Here is a 24,006-nt window from a genome sequence, read left to right as displayed (position 1 = left end):
GTCTTCTGGATTGGTTCAAAATTACAAGGCTACGGAGTTGAACGTAAGTAGTCGTAAACCCATGAAATTGGGTCGGCTGTTCAACGACGGTTATAAAATAAAAATAGAATAAAATAAAAACCAAAGGAAAATATAAGACAATGATAAAAAAAAAACCTATCTGGCCCATCTTCGTTTGTAAAACGCATCTCAATCCCGGGGTCATTATGATAAAACACAATTAAATTTAAAAAATAGCTATAAATTATTATTGAACCTGTTTACATTAAGTATTATTAAAAGCAATATAGAATAGTATGTTTTTTTGTATCTAGGAACTATTTCCTTTTATTTCATCAGTTTGTTTCAGCTTCTCGCTGTAAATGCAAGAAAAAAATATTTATTCAAAAATTTGTTAACATACGTTTAAGCGCCTTTGTACGTTTAAGCGTCCATGCTAATGACTGCTCACCTGCTTAATATTTCAGTTCTAGGTTGCCAACTCGAAAAAAGAAATGTGCGTATTTTTGTCACCGTGGTAAAGTTAAAAATAATTTAAGTAGTTAGTGGCATTGATGGGTTTTTGACCCTCGAGCACTCTACAACTGGACTTTGGTGCTTGAAGACAATAAAAGTTTTCTGACCACTAAAAGCAACATTTTTCGCCATGCAATCAAATCCTCGATCCTTTTCCAGGAAAAAATAAACTAGTGCACTAAATTTCTATCAAAGCTAAAGTTGCCCAAAGGTTTTTCGAAAGTGATGCAGACTTAGTTTCTCGTTTTAAATATAACAAAATATTTCTTTTAATAAAAAAATCTATCTGATGAAATCGCGGTTTTTAAAATCTTTATTATTTAATATACTACTCCCTTTTTCTTTACTGCACAATTTTGTTTGACATCTGTAATAAACAATTTTATTTTATAAGCATCGTTGAACCGCCGACCCAATTTTGAGTGATTTCCACTGTTCAACTCCGTAGCCTTGTAATTTTGAACCCCATCCAAAAAAAGATGGGAACTGCTGGATCAAGTATTGGAAGAAATTTCCCTCAGTGGAACCCTTTTTTCCTAGGACTAATTGACGCTAGCGTTACATGGAGAGGAAACCTCGCACGGTTAGCCCGACAGCAAGCCCATGATGTCTACCGCTGGGGAAATTTTTAACACCGTGGGCAGTGTGAGTCTGGTGGAAAATTTATGTTGATGAGTCATCTCTGGGAATCGAACCTAATTCACTTCATAAGGAGACAAGCTCTCTATCCCCCGAGCCACCGGGGCTTCAAATTTATTTGAATATTAAATAATTATGTTTGTATTAGGAGGACGCGCGAATGGCTTGGTAATTACAGTAATTAATAATTATTTATAATGGCTTAGGGGGGTGTTGCACGAAAAAAGGCTGGGAAACACTGCCCTAAACTGTTAACCTGCCGTAGCTGTAAACAAATGTGCTGCATTCATAACCTCTCCATGTGTATCCGACGCATTACGTCTAGAATTATCGTCACCTTAAGAAAGTCGTAAAAACACTTTTTCTTAACTGAGAGCTCATAAATGCGTCTACAATAAATATATTTTTATGACAATAAAGCATCAGCAGAGCATGAATTCCGCCGTTAATAGGAAGTGAAAAACAGGGTTGAAATAGGTGCGGTTGTTTTTCATCTAACTGTGAAAGAAAGAAAAAAATAATATTCTCAAGGGCGTTAACTGTGATGTGGTTTTTCTATTATTATATTTCACTTGTCGTGAAGGGATATATTACGAATACAAGTTTCTTTTTTCTGTTTCTCTCTTTAATAAATATTATCATTAAATATCTATAAATAAATCTTGTGTATAGACTATAGATAGCCGATTAATTATAAATCTTAATTTCTTAATCAATTACATATTGGAAATATTAAACCTTAGACACAGATGGGACACCGGTGTCTCCTTTGATATATATTTTTTCGGACGCTCTAATTACTGGCAAAAATATATTTTGGTACTTTTTAATTATAAAAAGCAGTATAATATATGCATAGATGTGTATAGACTATAGAAAGCCGATTAATTATAAATCCCATTTCTAAATTAATTACAATTTGGAAATGTAGGGAAGTGTCGGGTTCCCCCCGCCCACTGTCAATTTCATATGTATAGAATATTTTTTCAAGTCAATGGGCTATCGGATATTAATTGTTATATTAAAAAAAGATTATTTTCATAGTTTCAAGTATTTATGCAGACATGGTAAACAATAGTTTTAGAAATATGTTGAATACAGTAGTCATGAAATTAAGAAAAATTGGTTGAATGTTTCGATTAAACTTCATCTTAATACTAAAAAAATAATTTTTTTCTATACATACAGCATTAAAGTATGTAGTNACGTACAAATCTTGTGTATAGATTGTAGATAGCCGATTAATTATAAATCTGAATTTCTAAATCAATTACATATTGGAAATGCACGTACAAATCTCGTGTATAGATTGTAGATAGCCGATTAATTATAAATCTGAATTTCTAAATCAATTACATATTGGAAATGCACGTACAAATCTTGTGTACAGACTATAGATAGCCGATTAATTATAAATCTGAATTTCTAAATCAATTACATATTGGAAATGCACGTACAAATCTTGTGTACAGACTATAGATAGCCGATTAATTATAAATCTGAATTTCTAAATCAATTACATATTGGAAATGCACGTATAAATCTTGTGTATAGATTGTAGATAGCCGATTAATTATAAATCTTAATTTCTAAATCAATTACATATTGGAAATGTACGTATTAAATCTTAGACGCAGATGGGACACTTTGATATATATTTTTTTGGACCCTCTAATTACAAGCAAAAATATATGTTGGTACTTTTTAATTATAAAAAACAGTATAATATGTGCATGGATGTGCATAGACTATAGAAAGCTGATTAATTATAAATCCCATTTCTAAATTAATTACATTTTGGAAATGTACTTATCGAACCTTTGACTCAGTTGGGACACCGGTGTGCCTTTCATAAATTTTTTTCGGACGCTCTAATTACTAGCAAAAATATATATCGTTTATAAATGACGTCCCACTTGGAGGAAGGGAGGGGATTCTTAAAATTGTGACAATGGGGAGGGAATGATTACTAGGAAGTGAGATGTCATTTTTTTTTAAATTAAATTTAAACATTTATAACAAGCAGGTTAAATAATTCATGTAATTAGCTTTGATGTTTTTTTCTAATCATTATTGTTATGCTTACAAATGCCATTAAAACACATTACCATTAAAAATAAAATTTGCAATGTGTTTTATGGCCTATTTTGTTTTTGAACTGCTAGTATATATTTATATAACGTAGCGTAACTAGTGATAGGGGGAGGGGGGTATGGTGAAGTGTGACACTTAGTGACTAAGAAGAGAAAGGGGTCAATCAGTTCGAAAAAAGTGACGCCATTTACGGATGGCCCAAAATAACTAGTTATTTACCATTGCCAGTTAATAGAATATTAATTTTTAAGCGTAATTTATGATTATTAGTGAATAGTATATTCTTAAACGTAGTTCATGATTATCAGTTAATAGATTAACATGTCTTAAGCGTAATCTACGATTATCTGCTAATAGAATAATATATTCCTAAACGTAATTTACGATTATCAGTTAATAGATTATTCTTAAACGTAATTTTCGATTATCAGTTAATGGAATAATATATTCTTAAGCGTAATTAGTGATTATCAGTTAATAGAATAATATATTTTTAAACGTAATTTACGATTATCAGTTAGTAGAATAATATATTCAAAAGCGTAATTTACGATTATAAGTTAATTGAATAATATATTCTTAAACGTAATTAACTATTATGTACTACCTAGAAGTTGGGAAATAGCTGGGTTTTTTTTAAACTAAGTTTTATTTGATAGATTTTATTTAAATATAGACGTAGGAAAGAATTTCTTTTAAATCCTACCAGTAATTAATTTTCAAGAAAATTGACTAATATTTAAAGGATTTAAAAACAAAGAAAAAGTTTTTTTTTCTTTTTAAAGAAAATTGTTTACTTTTTACTTTTAAAAAAAAAATTCTAAAAGAAGTTCAGAACTTTCACTGTTTGCGATTGCTCGTTTGATTGATTGATTGAAATTTTCAGTCTTAAAACTTTGCTTCGATGATTTCATAGATCTTTTATGGTTTGAGGATATAGGGGAATTTTTATTAACTTTTCCTGTCAAAATTTAAAATGATTTTCTCACCCATAAATTGTTATTTTATGCTTCGGATTCAAGTAAAATTCTTTAATGATTCTTTAAATTTTGAAAGCTTTTCAAATGTTTATTATATTTCTGTAATATTTATGACGGTGATAAATAATATTGACTTAGAGTTTCAACATCATAAATTTAAAAATAAAATGTAATATTCCAAGCAAAATATTACTAGAAAACCTACAAATAATATAGTTCATTGGGTCGGCTGTTCAACGACGGTTATAAATATAATTAATATAGCTGAATGTTCATTCATTCTATGGGATAAAAAAGAATTAAAGGAAGTAATCAATAAATCGATATTAATCAATTTTGCCAGAAAACAAAAAAAAAGACACTAAAGTATAAGAGACTACACCCTTGTGCAAATTAATTGAAACAAACTCAATAAATTCAGAAAACTAAGAGAAAATGCTATTTTATTTAAATTTATACAAACTCAAAAATTTTTAGTACATAATATGATCTCCACGACACTTTATTAACATTTGGACACGATTCGGCATGGATTCCACTAATTTTTTACAGTCATTTATAATATTTGTGTCCTTGTACCACACATGAATTAACGCCGTGATTAGCTTCTCCATAGTTGTACAGTCCATATTTAATAGGCGATTCTTGCATATGGCCCAGAGATTCTCAATTGGGTTGATATCCGGAGAGTTCCCTGGCCATTCCAATGTCTCAATTTGATTCTCAGACATGAATTTCTTGACAATTTTGGACGTATGGCAAGGAGCTAAATCCTGTTGAAAAATCCCTGTTCCATCAGGGTATCGTTTCTTCAACTCTGGAACAACTTTTTTACCCAGAATAGTAATGTACTGCTCAGAACGCATCATACCGTCAATAGGCTGCAAAGGTCCAACCCCATTGTAACCGAAACAACACCAAAACATCTTCTTCAAAAAACACGGAAAAAAAGTTTGTTTCAATTAAATTTGCACAAGGGTGTACACAATTGGAAAAGCTTAAGTAATTTCATTTTTTATTTATTTTTATTTGCTTCCCATCTTGGTGACTTTACATAACTAAATAAACCAAAATATGTTTAAAGAAACGTAAGTCCACCAAATAAAGTTTAACTATATTGAGTATAATTTTTCTTGAAGTTGTTGTTGACTCATGATAGTCAAACTTGACTACGACGTCACCGTTTCTAATGGTAATGGATACCAAATCTATCGAACAGGTGGTGTTCTGTCAATTTTCAATGATGCTGCTCTTCCACTGAAGAATGATAGTTTGTCCTGTTGATAGTAATATTCAGCGATTGATGCAACTTGTACTTGTTAGTTAATCAGATTTTCTGAAACTTCAGAATTAACTGCTCTTAAGTGTTTAATTAATTTCGAATGAGTGTGTTTTAGGTTGAGATATGGCTATCTAATTATTTTCCCCATGTATTCCATAGTCTATATATCCTGCAGTGGACTGATCGTAAAGACATAGTTCTTGGTGGTACGCCTAAGTTTGGCAACAGTCAGTAAACGGGGAGATAACCACTTTGATCAGCCTGCGTAGAGACCGAGGGTGCGTGGTATCGGTCCTCGTGAAACTGTTCTACTGTAAAGTGTTCGACTTCGCGCGCAGGTCATCGGGGGGAGCTATCCCCTTTGCAGAGCTATCCCCTTCGCTCTCGGGGACCCCAGGCCGTCACCAGTAGCCCGTTGTGCAGCTCTATTGCAACGTAGCTAGAGTACCTAATTTTCGGTACCGAATTTTTTGCTTTATGAGATAAATTTTTCTCTGATCTGTCGTTACTTTTTTTATATCACAATCTTTGTTAAGGTTAAACTTGTTCTTGTTATTTCTAAAGTATCAAACTGGGATAGCCTGGTTAGCAGGGCGGTGGACTCGCGTTCGTGAAAATAGGAGTTTGAATCCAGCCGGTCAAAGACTCCCCGTGCACCTGGTGACAGTTGCACATTAAATTTGTCGGGGTCACAAAGTCCTCCATGTTCGTATAACAAATCATACTTCTGGGAGTACTGGATAGGAGATTGAATGTTCTCTGCTTCAGGTCAAAATTACGATCTGAGGATGAATGAATGGACGTGTGAATTCGTCCACCCTGTAAAATGGGTGTGACTAAAGTCAAATTTTTGACCATAGATGGCACCACTGGGAAACAAGAACAATCGCACCCCACAGCCTTAATGGACCACGACAATAACATTTATGAATTAGCAGTCATTAAAACTTCGCCGCTTGCGACAATTTTTAGCATTATGGTCTTCCTAACCACAGTTCTGGCAGATTTCTCTGGCTTTACAGTGTTCCCCATTGCTATAGTTCTTACTTATGCCTTGATTCGTTATCTGTGAAAGTATTTTTCTCAGGTCCTTTCATTGCAAATTTTCTCACCAGAACTGCAGTTATTGCAAGTCACGAATTAAGGATTTCTTTTGTTGTTGTCTCGATCAAAAGTCTACTTCTAGCCTTTGTTTTTATCTATACTCATGTTAGTGGGTTGTCTATGAATAGCCATTTTCGTTATTTCCGCTGAGTTTTTTTTTACCAGGTTGGGTGGGTTTTTTTAATGCTGAATGAGTAATTTTAGGTCGCTTCTGATTTCTTGTTGGCTCTACCAGCTATCTGAGCATATTTAATTTCCCCAATCAAATGAGGCTTTTGTTGGACGGTTATTATTTTCATCAACTTTTGTACTTCATTTTTTATAAACTTTTCTTGAGAACATATAGACTTGTGCCAGCAATCTATGCATTCTACTTCTAGGGCACTTAGCCAGCTGATGCTCTGCGTTTTATAAATCGGCAAGCAAGTTGACAATTTCGCTGTCCTCCCAGTCTCTATAGCAACAAATATGTTTTATATTTTATTTTATAACCGTCGTTGAACAGTCGAACCCATTTTGGGTTTACGACTACTAATGTTCAACTCCGTAGCCGTGTAATTTTGCATCTAATCCAGAAGACAAGGGAACTCCTGGATCAGGTATTGGGAGAAATTTGCTTTCGAGGAGGAATTTTTGATGGAACTAACCCGCAATTGCATTGCATGGAGAGGAAAACCAAGAAAACATTCCATGGTTAGCCTGATGGCAAAGGGACTTCTAACCCATGATCTACCACTGAGGATATTTTACGTCAGCACTGTTGTCCGTGCGAGCCGAATACGGAATCCGTGTCGACTAGCCATCCCTGGAATTCGAACCCGGTCCACCTCATTGCAAGGCAAACACTCCATCCCTTGAACCACCACGGCTCAACAAGTATGTTCAGTACCTAGTTCTAATTACGAGCCAAAACTTGATCGTGTGAGCAAATTGCTAAAAAAAAAGATGAATGTAGCTCGGCAAAATCTTCACCTCACACAGCCATCTTCAGGATTGCGCTTCTGCTCCCAGCTATATTCACTGTCACCGATCCATAGCTACCACTCTCTCGGTGGCTATGTCTCAGCCTGCTGCTTTCGCTAGCCTGATTAACCTTTTTCTACGGCAAATACCACGTGGAGGTGCGAGTCAGACGCTATTTTACAAATTAAAATAATTGAAATACATGCTTTTGTTAAAAATAAAACTTTTCAAATAATGGCATACTGCAATATATTTTGCCCTTACAATAGTTTAGTAAGTGCCTTCTCTCTGTGTTGATAAATATTTAAAAAAAAAGTTTTTTAAATAAACGTTTTCGATGAGTGAAAGTCATTATTTTATTTATTATCATTAGAATTTTTATTTATTGTGTTTAAAAATCTATAATTCCTTTTAACTATACATTCCAACTGTTCATTTTTTAAGGAAAAACTTGAATTTTCATTTTTTATTATTATTTATAGTTAAATTACTTAATAAAAATGATTTTTAATTCGTTTGCCTGACAATTATTGATTGTCCGAAGTGTATGATAAATTGCAACTTAATCAATCAAACACATTCCTATGCTTTCTGTTTTAGCTCATTATCTTTTTTTAAAAAATAAATCTCATTTAAAAGTTCGGAAAATGTTACTCATTAATATTTATTTTTAACATTTCTATGAAATGCTAAATATCTGGATTCTCAATTAAAGAAAAAACTAGAAGCTCATTAAAAAAAAAGAAAGAGAACTTCCTTATTCTCATTAAGAAAATAAGGAAACGAAACTTCACAAAATAGTTCTAATAAGGGATGCTAATTATAATTTTATAAATCTAATTGGCATAGCATTTGTTAAGTCATGGTAAAAAAATTTAATACGCTAGTGCTTTATTGTCGTGTACGTTAAATTTTAAAGTACAATACATACCATAAGAAATATTTTTCATTGCAACGGTAATCATGATTTAGAAAGGGTAATTCTTTTCATTTCAGACTGTTCGTAGTTGGCCTATTATTCCTGATATTTTGTCTTTGTCCTGATTTTTAGCGTTTTATCCTGATATCCCGGGTTCTTGTATGCTCTTGTATACACAGATTTAAAAGTAATCGTTTTAAAAAATTGAATGCTGGTAATCTTAAAATTCGATAATTCAAATTTAGAGACTCTTTACTAATTACATCCATGGTTTAGTCATATACCCTTACCCGCTGAATTCTTTACATCAAACTTTTTGAGAATTTATTCAACTTATGGAGAGAAAAAACAGAATTATCAATTGCATATTATCCTATCTTCCCGTGTAGTAAATAGCGACCAGTGCATGGTAAATCTGTCGGATCATGAAGTCCTCCATGTTTCCACAACAAAGCATACCTCTGTGGGTACTGAATTGGAAATTGGTAGTTCTCTGAGGTTGTTATACAATACATATTATACTGATAATACATTAACACGTTGAATGCCTCGCTAATTTTACATGGCTTGCTCGTCTGGCCACACGGTAAAAAACCACAAACGGAATTTTCAAATATTAGACAGATTTTGCTAGATTTTAAAAGGTTTAGCATGACATATCTGAAAAAAGTGGGGAATTGTATAAGCCTACGAATTGTTTAGAAATAGTGGTGGATAAAAATCTTCTAAATTGAATTTATTAAACCAAGAATCACAATTAATAAACTAACACTTTAAAATATTTATTCGCTGTCCGGAGCAAGTTGGCATCCCTGTGTATATAAACAAAACTATTATTGTGTGTTCTACATTGCATTAATTTCTTCAAACCATTTTACTAACGATAATAATATTAAAAAAAAAATTAAAAATTTACTCGAATTATGTGTTTCTAATAATCTTGGCTCCTTCGGTCACCGGTGACCCCCGTAGCTCTATGAGCAAGCTCAGTGCCGGTCACCGGTGACTCCCATAGCATTCAACGTGTTAAAACATAAATTTATCTCGAGAAGAAGTATTCCCAAAATGAGTAGAAAGTTGACGGCCCTGCATTTCAACTTTTGAATAAATAATTTTAGGAGAATTTTCACTGTGTTTGCGTTTTGAAATTATTGAATCCCTGCTTTGAAGAGTCGCGGTGGCTCAGGGGATAGAGCATTCCCCTTCCAATGAGGTGAATCTGGTTCGAATCCTAGCTATGGCTGGTCGATAACAACTCGTTACCCGGCTAACACCGATCACAGTGTAGACGTAAAATGCCCCCAGTGGTAGAAGGTTCATGGATTACTGTCCCCTTGTCATCAGGCTAACCATGTGCGTTTTTGTGGTTTTCTTCACCATTTAACGAAAATGCTGGTTAGTTCCATCGAAAAGTCCTCCACGTCGGCAAATGTTTTCCAATACTTGAGACAGAAGTTCCCTTTTTTTATTGTATAATTGAAACTACTCTTTTTACCGAGGTATTTAGAATTGTTTAATTCTGTTTCATGAAAACAACATAGCATTTTGTTAAAAAAAATTCAGATTTATATTTCACTAGTTGTATAATAAAGAATTTTCTAGAAAATTTCGAGTTTATATTGCTGTAAAAGATAATTTCAAAAATATGTTTATTTATATTTCTGCTACCATTGTCTGCTGTCGCATAACTTCAATTTATTAGTGCGGTATCAGTCATAAAAAGAAGAGGATGTCGGTGAATGGGAATTCTAAGAAAATAGTTAAACACGCAGAGGAAAAGGAAGTTAGACATTTTGTATGAGGTCATTTGAACGCGATCTTAGTTATCAATTAAGGCTAATATTTTTTTTCTTTTCTGTCTGTCAAACCTATTGACATAACTTGTTTTTTTCTTCTTTCGTTAATTACACAACAGCCAAATTGCTTTACATTAAGGGGAAGAAATAGTAATTCTCCCTTTTATTTCATTCCATAATATTTCTTTTGTTCCTTTAAAACCGAACTATTTTTGTTCCTTCGAAAACGGAAAAGTTTTGCTCCTTTAAAAACACACTATTTTTGGTTTTTTTAAAAACACACTATTTTTGTACATTTAAAAACACACTCTTTTTGTCCCTTTAAAAACTCCCTATATTTTTGTTCATTTAAAAACACTCTATTTTGGCCCTTTCAACATTCACTATTTTTGCACCTTTAAAAATATTCTTCTTTGTTCCTTTCAACATTCATTATTTTTGCACCTTTAAAAACAAACTCTTTTTTGTTCTTTCAAAACACACAAATTTTGTTTCTTTAAAAACACACTTTCTTCTGTTTCGTTGAAAACACACTTTCTTCTGTTTCGTTGAAAACACACTGTTCTTATATCTTTAAAAATAATTTTTTTCTTTGAAAACACGCTATTCTTGTATCTTTGAAAACGCATTTTTTTTTTATGTTCGTTTGAAAACGCGCTATTTTTTGTTCCAATAAAAACATTTTTTTTTGTTATTCCTATGAAAACATGCTCTTTTTTGTTTTTTTAAAAAACGTATTTATGTTTTGTTTTTGTTCTTTTAAAAACATGCTATTTTTTCCAACAAAAAGACTTTTTTGTACCTTCCATACTTTTTTCAGATAAATTTCTTTTCAACCCTTAGAAAACAGCATTCTATTGTTCCTTTGAGAACACATTTTATTATATACCTCTCTGACATTCGAAACAATTTATACTTATTAATTTCTTCATTGTTTGGGAAGAAGGTTTACTGCATCGTTAATTAGATATTTAGAAACATCACAATTTATTACAGAAGTACACTCAAAACACAGATTGGTACGAGCAACCAGTTAGTATACTGTTCCAATTACATCACAGTGCAATATCCGATGAATTTATAAAATATCCATTTGATTAAGCAGATTTAACATTACCGCCACCTATCGGTATAAAATGCAACAAGTTCATTTTCATACTCTACACCAGTGTTGCTATGTCTGATTTATTCGAGGGACCAATGAAGAATTTCATTGTTTTATCGTTGAGTGTACGGTTGCTAATTTGGAACTAGGGTCAAAATTTTTGCATTTACAAAATTGTGGCCTTTAAACAATTTTTTGACCAGTTTCTTATCATTCTTATACTCTCTGCAATGAATTATATTTTAAGACTAAACCTGTGAATAAAATTTATATTAATTCTTACAAGTATTGATATTGTTGTTCAAATAAGAAAATGACGGAAGCAAATTATTGTAACCATGTGTAAGTAGCAAATAGAATACTAGTAAATCTGATTTAAATAAAAAAGGAAATTACAAACATTTAAAAAAAAAACTAAATTTTATGTGATTGCTGTTGCTAACTTGTCAATTCTATGTACCGTACCAGTTACAGCAATACGTAATCCTGGTGCATGGTTAAGCCATAATATCTTAATTGCTTTTGCATAAATATTGGGATATTCTTTTCTAATTTTTATCTGGAACAGATGTATATGTTCATTGAATTGAATTGCGGTTTTAATTCTAAAACTGAAGATAGTTCAATAAGTTTTACTTTTTTCAGTGATAGTAAGTTCGAGGGCAGGCACCGGATATAAATATTTTTCGCTCTTTCTTGTCTGAAAGATCGTAGTTCAATTTTAATTACGATTTTTTTTTTCTTCTCATTTAAACATTAAAATTCTCGCGCTATAAGAAGAGAACCTGTACCAAAATCATCTTCCGATTTTAAGCTATATGAAATTATCGAGGTTAACAAACTTTTAAAAGAATCTCAATTAGAAGATAATCATTTCCAAATTGACAGAAATTATACTTCAAAATGTTTTACTTTTATCCCTGATTTTGAAATATGAATACATTATCCTTGTCAATAAGTAGAAAATTAATACTAGTTTTTTCGTTAACTGCATTGTTATTGGCGTTTAACTACTTAGTTATTTTATTTTTTAACTCCAAAATTTGACCTCTAAATTATATATACAAAATATTTTTAACGACTAAAACTTTTATCTAAATTCTTTAAAAATGTTTAAATTATCACTAACTTCCTTTTAAAGACAGACAAAATATAGTTAGCAACATTGATTGATTATGTTATTTTACTTGATATTCTACTGTATACACTTTGAGTAGAAAAGCTAATTTGGCGATTTTTGACAGTAAAATTGGGTAAAAAATAAAAACTACCATATTATGTTGAGGAAAGACATTCTTATTTTTCTCTGAATAATTAACTGTAATTGTTTAATTGTAATTGTTGTGAATATATATTTTTTAGTTGAATGAATTTCTAAGGTTATTTATCAATTTTTTTTTTCACGAATTGAATTAGCATTTATGCATTTAATTTCGTAAATTGATTTTTATTTTATCCAATCATTACTATTATTAAAAAAATTATTATTATTTACAATTTTTAAACTGAATTGCTATTTGGACGTCGTTTTATTTTTCTACTCATTGCTATTATTATTACTACTATTGTTATTTGCAATGTTTAAACTGAATGGCTATTTGGTCGTCATTTTATTTTAATAAAAACAAATACCTCTGTACACTGTTAAAAGTTAGGAATATTTCGTTTAAATTTCAATATTTCGTTTAAAACAAAACTACAGTGCCACATTAAGATAAAGTATTGTTTAAATTTGATTCAAGTTTAATACGTTGCCACATTAAAATATAATTCGCTCAAAACTTATTATGGCACCACTTTGAAATATATTATTGTTTTAATTTCATTCTAACTTAATACATTGCCGACATAGAAATATAATTTGCTTAAAACTCATTATGGTGCTACATTGAAATATAATATTTTAATTTGATTCAAACTTAATACGTTGCCTCATTGAAATATAATATCATTTTAATTTGATTTAACTTAATGCGTTGTCACATAGAAAAATAATTCGCTCAAAACTCATTATGGTGCCACATAGAAATATATTATCGTTTTAATTTGATTCAAACTTAATATGTTGCTATAATCCAATATAATTAGCTCAAAATTTATTATGGTGCTACATTGAAATATAATATTTTAATTTGATTCTAACTTAATACGTTGTCTCATTGAAATATAATATCATTTTAATTTGATTTAAACTTAATGCGTTGTCACATCTATATTATATAAAACGCTAATACGTACGTATGTATGTATCAATAAAACCGATGATATTTCTTTTCTCGCGCTGGCAACAGTTTTCATTTTTAATTGATTGGATTCGGCGCGCAAGAGCACGTAGTGAGCAACCAGATAACAATAACCAGAGTGAGCATTATCAGGTTGTTCAATTCAGATTCATGCACTAAAAACATGACAATATTTAATTTAAACTCAATTAGGAATTAATTAATTAATTGAAGTGAGAATGCTTTAAAAGGCCGCTGTTGAATTGATATTTTTCTACTGGGAGCTACCTAAACGTCTAAAAAACGTTTAAGTGTTTGTATTGAATGCATTGAATTTTTTTATATTTCGCGTTTATTTATGCATTGAATTTTCACGCTTTAAAATGCAGAATATTAGTGAAGCAATATTTGATAATTTATTTTGCTAATATGTTTCTTATTTAGCTAATGTTTTGATTTTTTCACCATGTACAATCTAAATAGCTAATATACTTTTTTAAAAGCCAATAAGAACATTGGTAGAATTCTTCTACATAAGTACAATACTATGTCTTTGATGATAAAATACTATGTCTTTGATGATAATATATTATGTCTTTGTGCTAGAACATTGTGTTCATTGGCGAGCGAGCGCAGCGAGCCATGGTTCACGGCGTGAACCACATAGGATTGCGTAGCAATTCTCGAGGGTTGGCGAGCGTTAGCGAGCAGGGGGCGGAGCCTCCTAGTAGAAAAATAATTCGCTCAAAACTCATTATGGTGCCACATTGAAATATATTATCGTTTTAATTTAATTCAAACTTAATACGGTGCCACATTGAAATATCGTTTAAATTTGCTCAAAACTTATTACGGCGTAAAGTTGAGCCATAATATCATTTAAATTAGGCCTAAGTTTATTATGGTGAATTTAAATCATATCATTTCAATTTGCTCCGAGCCTGTTACGGAGCCGAGTTGATCATTTAAGTTTCCTCCAAACGTTTTGTTGTGCTCTGTTAAACAATAATATCGTGCACATTTAACTTTCTTAAGATTGTTTACATGATAATATGGTTCAATCTGAGTGGAACTATGCTTCAATTTAACATTAAAGTGGCAGCAGTTTCGGTTGGTGAGCTTACGTTATACTAAACTTTTCTTGATTAAAATTATAATTTATTTTTGTGCCATATTATTTCTGCTCAAAAAACTTATTTGCCTTCGCGGACAAGATAGTCTCTTCTCTTACTGACAAAAAAAATAATTTAATGTAGTAGAGAATGCGTTGAAAAATTTCCGCCGATTTTTTTTTTTTAACTTTTCGTTATGTTAATTTCCAGATCATTAACCCTTTTCTTACGGCGCTTAGCATAGTGTCATTTTGGTCCACTTATTATTATATTACTGTCTGCTAAAAGGGTGTGACATAACTGAAAGCACTGCTCTTCATTAAAATGCTGAGTTTATAAATTGAATTTTTGACCTCAAAGTCGCTTCTAGTTCTGGCCGTCTAGTTCAGTTGAAAGACAAACGGTTAAACCAGCTTTTGTACGAAAATTTGCCTCAAACGACAAGGCAACTGTCATATAAAATGAACAATATAAACTTGGAAAAAATAACAAAAAAAACTGCGGTTACTTAACTGCTAACCCCAATGGATCTCTTAACAGAATTGGAAAATCACATTTCGATCCTGAATTAAAGAAATAATGCTGATGAACCCAATAGATATATTAACAGAATTGGAAAATCACAATTCAATACTGAATTAAAGAACTCTAGATCATGCAGATTAACCCAATAGACCTCTTAGCAAATCGGAAAATCACAATATGATTCTTAACTAAAGAACTCTGAAGCACGAAGATTAACCCAAGAGATCTCTTAACAGAATTGGAAAATCACAATTCGATCCTGAATTAAAGAACTTTAAAGCATGCTGATTCACTAAATAAATATTTCAACAGAGTTGGAAAATCACAATTCGATCCTGAATTAAAGAACTTTAAAGCATGCTGATTCACCAAATAAATCTTTCAGCAGAATTGGAAAATCACAATTCGATCCTGAATTAAAGAACTTTAAAGCATGCTGATTGACCAAATAAATCTTTCAGTATAATTGGAAAATCACAATTCGATCCTGAATTAAAGAACTTTAAAGCATGCTGATTAGACAAATAAATCTTTCAGCAGAATTGGAAAATCACAATTCGATCCTGAATTAAAGAACTTTAAAGCATGCTGATTGACCAAATAAATCTTTCAGTATAATTGGAAAAATCACAATTCGATCCTGAATTAAAGAACTTTAAAGCAGGAAGTTCACATCCGTTTCGATATATTTGTATAGTTTACCAGCGAAATGGGGATAAAACCGAAATTATAGAAAATGCTCGACTATTTTAAGCCAAGTACGAAATGTTACAATTCTTACCCACATTACTTTGGCATTTAAATATTTCCTTGATATGGTTTGCAATAGCGAAAATGCTCTTTTGGCGTGATAGTATGAAAGTACGGTTTGGCAGATGTAAATCAATAAGAAACGGAAAATTTAAAGAAAGCATTTTTTTACATTCTACTACTAAGTTGACGTCCAATGAAAAGTAATTTTTTTTACTTAATAAAAAAAAAGTGTTTTATGGAACAAAAATTTTATATTTTGAGTTATGTTTAATTTTTTTAACACGCTTTCTAAACTTTATCGAAAATAAAATATTTGCTAACTGCAGATTATATTGGCCAGCTATTTTATTTATTTATTTTTGGCCTTCTTCCAACGGAGTCAGCTCACCACTGTTTTAAAGAACAATAATTTTATATTGTTTTATTATTTTACTACGTATTTTTATACGCTGTTTTTTTTACAACCTTCTTTATCTTTAGCTGATGCAATTCAATCGAGTACACTGTTTCTTATTTCTATACATACATAATTCAGATCGTATTGTTATGTAATGTTGACGCAATAGCTGCATTTAATGTCAAAGGTAGGAAAAAAATTCTTTGTTTTTCTAAAAATCGTGAACTCAGTAAATTTTTGCGCTATTTTTAGTAAAAAATAAATAGCATGTGAAGAAAATCTTTGTGACTACTTTCAGTAAGAAACTGCGCATACGAGTTTTTTATGTTTTAAATTTTAATTTTTGTTATATTTTTATTTTGAAACCTAAAAATATATTGGGTATTTTTCACAGCTTCTCTTAAATGTTAACTAGCATTCGTTAAATTAACTATTTTTGGTCTGTTTTCAAGGATTAAAAAAACTATAGTTTCTTATTCCGGTTTGATCATTCAGATGTAATAGTATTTTCCTCATGAAAATGAAAGAGAATTTTCTTGGTTTTAGTTTACTTTAGTTGTCTATTTACGTAGCACTAGAGCAGCACAATGGGCTATTTTATTACCGTCGTTAACAGCCGACCCAATTTGTTTGAGTTAACGAATACTAATGTTCAACACCGTAGCCATGTAATTTTGTACCCAATCCAGAAGACAAGGGAACTCCTGGATCATGTATCGGAAGAAATTTGCCTTCGTGAAGGACTTTTTTGATGGAACTAGCCCGCAGTTGTGTTACATGGAGAGGAAAACCACGAAAACTTGCCATGGCAAAGGGACTATAATCAATGATCCATCTACCACATTTTACGACAGCACTGTGGTTGGTGAGAGCCTGGTGAATCGGCCAGGAATTCGAACCCGGTTCACCTAATTGGAAGGCGAATTACCTACCACGGCTCTGACCTCCTCATTCAAAGTAAAAATATTGCGGCCCAAAGAAAAATTTTTTGTAGAGATCCGAGCATGTCGAGCATTGAGAATAAACCTAAGCGTTTCAAATGACCGATTCCATAAATGTAATCTCAGAAGTTGTTATTCATCGGTTTGCATCAGTTAATGCCTTTATTGTGTTAATGCCATTATCATCAGTTAATGCCATTATCATCAGCTTAAATTGGCGTGGAGCATCTTCCTGCATCTTAATTGAAATTTTTCCGAATCGAAATTTTACAAACTAATTTTGGCACTGGCGTGCTACCAATACATATTCTCCCGAGCAGAGATAGCTCAGGGAATAGAGCGTTCGTTTTCCAATCAGGTGAACCGGGTTCGAATTTCAGCGAAGATACGAATTCCGCATCCGGCCACAGTGCAGACATAAAGTATCATCAGCGATAGATGGATCATGGGTTACAGTCCCTTTGCCGTCAATTTTATAAAAGGACGCTTTCGTGGTTTTCATCTTCATGTAACGCAAATGTGAGTTAGTTCCTTCAAAAAGTCCTCCACTAAGGCAAATGTCTCCCAATATGTGATCCAGGAGTTCCCTTGTCTTCTGGATTGAGTTCAAAATTACAAGGTTGCGGAGTTAAATATTAGTATTCGTGAACGCCAAAAAATTGGGTTGGCTGTTCAACGACGGTTATAAAATAAAACGTAAAATAAATTTTATCCATACACATCGGATTTTTTTCCTTTTTTTTGTTGCTTGAACAGTATTTTTCCTTTTTGATAGTAAAAACAAATATGATGAAAATTCTGCTTTTCACTTTCCATGTTTTAAACGAATTAAAATATATTTTACACTTTAACAGTTTAAAATATTGCAGAAAGCGAACGTCATCGAAACATGCACGTGACTTATACAAAGTATTTTTAACACCTTTAAGAAAGTCTTTATACCGTCGTCTTTGTTTAATGTTCGTGTCACAAAAGTGACTCCGCATTTTTTTTAACAAACATAAAAACGAAGAAAAAAACTTCTTATGAAAAGTAAGTGAGTACAGAATAGCACGTTTATGGAATTTGTGTCACGTCTTTAGTCCAAAGAATAGATTGTCAATTCATTCCAACAGCTGGTGTCTTTTTGATTCCAAACGATAAGGAAATATTCTCCATCAATTTATGGATTTATAAAACTGGCAACAACAAAGAAAAGACTTATTGTTCATACCTTTAACCTATTCGCGTTGTATCTTCTCTTTTTTTTAATGTAGAGAATTGAATTGATTAATGTAGAGAAGTGACTTCAAGTATGCTAATAAATTAGTGCAGACGATATTTTAAGTTCTAAAATCAAGCTTTGAAGCTTACTTTCTCTGAATAAGCATACCATTTTTTTAAAAGATTCGGATTTCTATCGCCGTTAAAAAAAATTTGAAATATATAAAATTCAATTTCGCAGGAACGATTTGATCGATTTCGCTCACATTTTGTATTATGTAAAATTATATTCTTTTAAAATGATGTGAAAAATGCATACCTTACAATTCAAAATTTTTCCAACTATTATTAAATAAAATAATATAAAATAATAAATATTTACTAAAAGTTATTTTTTGCATGGAAATATTTTCAGACATACAAATTTTATAATTGTGTACAAGAAATTATTTAATTTTCAAAAATAATTCAGTTTTTGCTTAAAAAGCTCTCGAGACAGGGCGATATACGCAAGAAGTAAAAATTAATATAAAAGGGTTCGAACTATGGAGCACTCTCCTGACAAAATTGTGGGGACGATATTTTCCAGCATTGCTATGTTTCGGGGGTCAGAAATCCAGCCAAATTAGTCAAAAAAAAGGTAGTGTTGATAAGGTAAAGTACGTTTTTATATCGTCCTTAGAGAAATATCGTCTGCACTAATTAATTAGCATATTTAAAGAACAATTAAGATTAAGTGCTAGAACGTGAAAATCATTAAATCAAAAGTTATTTTGGGTCGTGGTCCGTTTATTTTTTTTTGTGTGCACTGTGCATATATAACCTACCTTTACCTAAAAAAGGGATGTTTTACAGGAAAAAAATTTCATGTTAAGGTATCAGTACACTGAACACATGCTTTCATAATTTGCAATGCAGTAGAAATATTATTCATTTTAATTTTAAAAAGAAGTGCACTGTTTTAATTATTCTAATTACTAATGTTTAAAATACGTTTTAAAGTTTCTTGAAACATGGATTTGTTTGATTAAAAACAACATGTAGAAAATAAACCTTTTTTAGATAAAAATGACCTCGTACTGAAAATGCTTTAATTATCTGTAGAAGTGTTACCTATATTTAACGAACGCAAAACATACAGGCTGATTCTAAAATCATAGGACGAACTTGTAAGAAGGTAGGGCAGATCATATGAATTAAGAATTGCATGGGAATCCATGGCCGGAAACGTCATCATACGCTGCTAGGATCGCTTTCCCCATTATGAATTGTTTCTACGTATGCCTTTGAACAGGTCCTTTTATTTATCTAAATTATCCTAGTTTTATATTTTCCAATAATTATTGTCGAAAATTGCACTTAAATTGGTTCAGTATTAGATTTGTAATCGTAATATAATGATTTAGCAACTCATTTGACAAGCTCGCCAAGTTATTAAATTACTATTAAACCGTTATACTTGAACGCAATTTTCGATAATAATTATTAAAAAACGAAAACTGAAGATGAAATTAAAATAACTTAATAAAGTGCATGTTCAAATGCATGCTTACAAACGGCGTTCCTAGCTGCGTAGGATGACTTTTCTGGTCATAGGTTCCTATTCAATTCTTCTTCCTTATTATGTGCCCTACCACCCCTCCAAGTTTGTCTCATGATTTTAGAAACCCCCTATATGTTTTGAAAAAAAAAACGCTATTTGTTTTGTAGTATTTGTTTTAATAGTTTTATTGTGTCCTACATGTTAAGGGGCTGTTCAAATGCACATTTTTTAAAAAAATCTATCATTTGTTACTTATTAATACACAACATTGTTGTATGTTATTATATACAACAAACTATTTTCAGATTGTAGCCTTTATTTATAAGTAATAAGAGTTTCAATTTGTGAACATCTACATGTATGCCAATATGTGAAGCACGTTGCAAAGTTACGAGTACTTTTGTCCCGCAATAAAAATTTTTAATGCTCTCTCAGCATCATAAAGTTCCTTCATTAATTTTTGTTTATTGTTATGAAACTGTTTTCCAATCTTCTTTGTGTCTTCTTGATTAACTCAATGCCTTTTTTAATTTATAAATTTTAGATTAAATATAATTAGAGTGTTTTTTTGAAAGAAAAGAAAAATATTTAGTAACAAATTTAGAATTTCACTCCTGTAATTTATACAAATACCATAACTACTGAACTCTATTTAAATGCGTATAAAAATTGCACTTTGTTAAAAAAAATTAAAAATTAAAACTGACTGTTCTTTTTTCCAATTTCAGCAACAAGAACTTGAATGAACCTGATATTGAGGTGAGACATTTATTGTCATTTTTTTAAAGAGTTTTTGAATAAATTAAAGATTAACAGATTTTTAACTTCCAATTTTAGAGTAATTAGTAAAAATATATCAATTTCGAAATTATTCAGATCTCATATTTAATTACTTGCATTAATCGGATACTTGCATCAACTAAGACCGGATAGGAGAAGCTAAGGACAAAGATCATGCATTTGTCGTTTCTTTTAAACTTACATTTAACTTTGAAACTAATATATTTTAAAGCTCTTAAATTCCTGAAAAAGTTGGAATTAAAGAGCTTAAGTTCAACCTAACTCAATTTCTACAACTTAAAAAAAAGCGGTCTTCCAAATATTTAATAACAAAATGTTATTAGCAGTTTTGCATTTTAATGTGGACTGATTTTAGAAAAATTTTTTATTTCCATCAAATGATCTTCAAATTTTAGAAATTATTGCATTTTTTTCTTTTTCTTCTATTCGCATTTAATGCCTGCTTAGGATTTAACTTTTTTCTTACTTTCATTTTTGCAATTTTTTGAATACTGTGCGGCAATCATGAATGTGAGAATTTGTGTTCTCCACAACTAGTAATTTTGACCCGAATCAGAGAACGATCGATCTCCAATTCAGAACCCCCAGAGGTTTAATTTGTTATGGGAGAATGGAGGACCTTATGGCCCGACAGATTTAACGAGCACCAGTCATTTACTATTCTGGGAGTCTTCGGCCGGTTCGGTTCGGACTCCCGTTCTCACGAACTTCAGTTCAGTGTCCCGCCAACCAGGCTATCCAGGTCCCCAAATTACGTTTTATATCCGGCATTTAAATTTGCAGCCTTTTTGCTAAAGCTAGTCTAGTTATGAATTTAGTTTTGGTGTTTATATGTTACTGTGATTGACCAAAATTGATGATTGTTGACTTCCACCGGTGAATGTTGACAACCACATAGTCGCTTTTCAAAATGTCCAAAATATATAATAGGTATACTTAAGTGCCACTGCCCGATATGCCCTACATCAATGTTTTTTTAAGTGCCACTGCCGAGTATGCATTTAACCGGTACTTCGACCACTGATGTTTTTCCTAATCTATCCTCCGCAAATATTTAAATATCGAATAAATATAATAATATCAACGAATAAATTAATATAAAATCGGATATAACAAACAATTTGGACATTCACCAAAGCGACTATGTGATTGTTGACATTCACCGGTGAAAGTGAACATTCTCTTAATTTCGATTATTCACGGGAACATATACATAAGTTGACAATGAACTAAATAAGCCGCATTATTGTTTTCTTCGAAATGAAAACTTAAAACAACTGCTATAAACGCTTAAAAAAAGTTTTTTTGGGAAACATCTTTCTTTGTTAAAGACATTAAGTTACTTTATTTCAATTTAAAAGCGTGATTGAAAATACTTCATACATGCTTATAAATGCAATATTTTATAAATCAATATGCAATACGTATGCGTAAATGTAATATCTTATAAATCCTTTCCGTAATTTTTTCACTTCATTGTCATTAAAATAGTTTATTTTTCAAAAATGCCATGTCTATTTCATTTAAATTGAAATACTTTATAAAGGCAGCCGAAAAATTAAATAAATTATGAATAATAGGTTGGATCTAATTATAATAAGAGGTTTCAAAACTTATCACTGCTTTAAACTCGCGAAACCCCTTTCAACTCTTCCACGGAACTTAACACCATTTGGGAACCGCTGCTATAGACCTACGAATCGACTCATAATTTCCAAAATGCGTCTAATTTCCAAAATGCGAATGTTCTATGCGTCTAACTCCTACTAGCATTCCACATTCAAAGTCTGCGAATCCTTGTCTTGCAGTCATAATTACATCAGAGACATTCTCAGATGATTAACTTGAACTCAAATTAAAAGTCCTGTCAGAGCCCACAAACATATACATTTTGTACGCGATACTACTGGTATCTGTATGTTTGCATATAGCTATGGTACATTTTTAGATTTTTAATCCCTTTTCTTATTTTTTGAGATATTGGACAGTTCTTATACTTTCTGAACACCCAGTACAATACTAAACTTAGTGCAAGATAATGTGTTTTCTCGTCTAGGAAAAATTTGCCCGCCTCTCTCTCGCTTTCAAGACTGATAAGTTCACCCTCGGCAAGAGATTAGACTTACAACTTCGCCAGAGAGACATTGCTGAGAAAAATATAGATAGTGAGCTGAAAGCGTTGAGAGAATCCTTAAATGTGAGTATGGCTTTTTATTATTGCTGAAGTAATATACGATATGTGTAAAATGCAGGAATCACAAAATGTAGAAAATAAACCACAAAATGACTTTGATGCTTTTCATTTAAAAATATTTTTTTTTTACATGAGCGCAAAAATAATATTGACTAGAAGCAGTTATGCGTACATCTGAATTTTATTTTTATTTTATAACCGTCGTTGAACAGCCGACCCAATTTCATGGGTTTACGACTACTTACGTTCAACTCCGTAGCCTTGTAATTTTGAACCAATCCAGAAGACAAAGAAACTCCTGGATCAGTACCCCCAGAGGTATTGATTTGTTGTGGGAACATGGAGGACTTTGAGACTCGACAGATTTAACGTGCATCAGTCACCATTTACTACACGGGGAGTCTTCGGCCGGCGAGGATCGAACCCACGACCTCTTGGATATGGGCCCAGCGCCCTACCGACCAGGCTATCCCGGCCCCGTACATCTTAATTGTAATTTATTTCCATAACTATCTCTCTATCTTAAAGACAAATCACTCGGGGAGATTTCCGTATCGTGATCTATGTCAGAATAATCGCCAAGTCTTGGCCACTTCCGGGCAGCTGCTGGCAAAAAAACTTTTTAAAAAAAATCACGGAAAAGGACCAACTTGAAGGATATAACTCGTTTCCCATTTAAAATCAATTTTGCTCCTTGTTGATTTTAGTTGGCGTGGCAGATCACGATGTGGAAATATCCCCCATAACTCTTCTAATTATAGACAAACTTAAGAAATTTCTCGAGAGGTTTTACTCGAAATTCTTGTAAAGGACGTTTTCATTTGTTGACATTTCGAAAAATTCTGGAAGCATTCTCAGCCGTAAAATATAAAACTGAAAGAATTAGCTTAGAGCTTACATTGAGAGAGAAACTCTAG

General features: G+C 31.7%; 1 protein-coding gene across 10 annotated transcripts in view; it reads left to right on the top strand.

The window, feature by feature from the left end:
• The window catches only part of LOC107454143 (inositol 1,4,5-triphosphate receptor associated 2), a 137,166-nt gene that overhangs the window by 88,761 nt on the left and 24,399 nt on the right, over window positions 1-24,006 (top strand). For all 10 annotated transcript variants that reach the window (XR_011637879.1, XM_043049824.2, XM_043049821.2 and 7 more), the window contains 2 exons: window positions 20,823-20,853; window positions 22,952-23,092. Coding sequence is in view for 9 of the 10 variants with exons in the window: in XM_043049824.2 (XP_042905758.1) it covers window positions 20,823-20,853; window positions 22,952-23,092 (172 nt within the window). In the remaining variant the exon portion in view is untranslated. The remainder of the gene's footprint in view (window positions 1-20,822; window positions 20,854-22,951; window positions 23,093-24,006) is intronic.

This window comes from Parasteatoda tepidariorum, chromosome 10, assembly GCF_043381705.1.
Source record: "Parasteatoda tepidariorum isolate YZ-2023 chromosome 10, CAS_Ptep_4.0, whole genome shotgun sequence".
Lineage (NCBI taxonomy): Eukaryota > Metazoa > Arthropoda > Arachnida > Araneae > Theridiidae > Parasteatoda > Parasteatoda tepidariorum.
The sequence above is the reverse complement of the archived record's forward strand: the minus strand, read 5'-3'. Positions and strand labels throughout refer to the sequence as shown.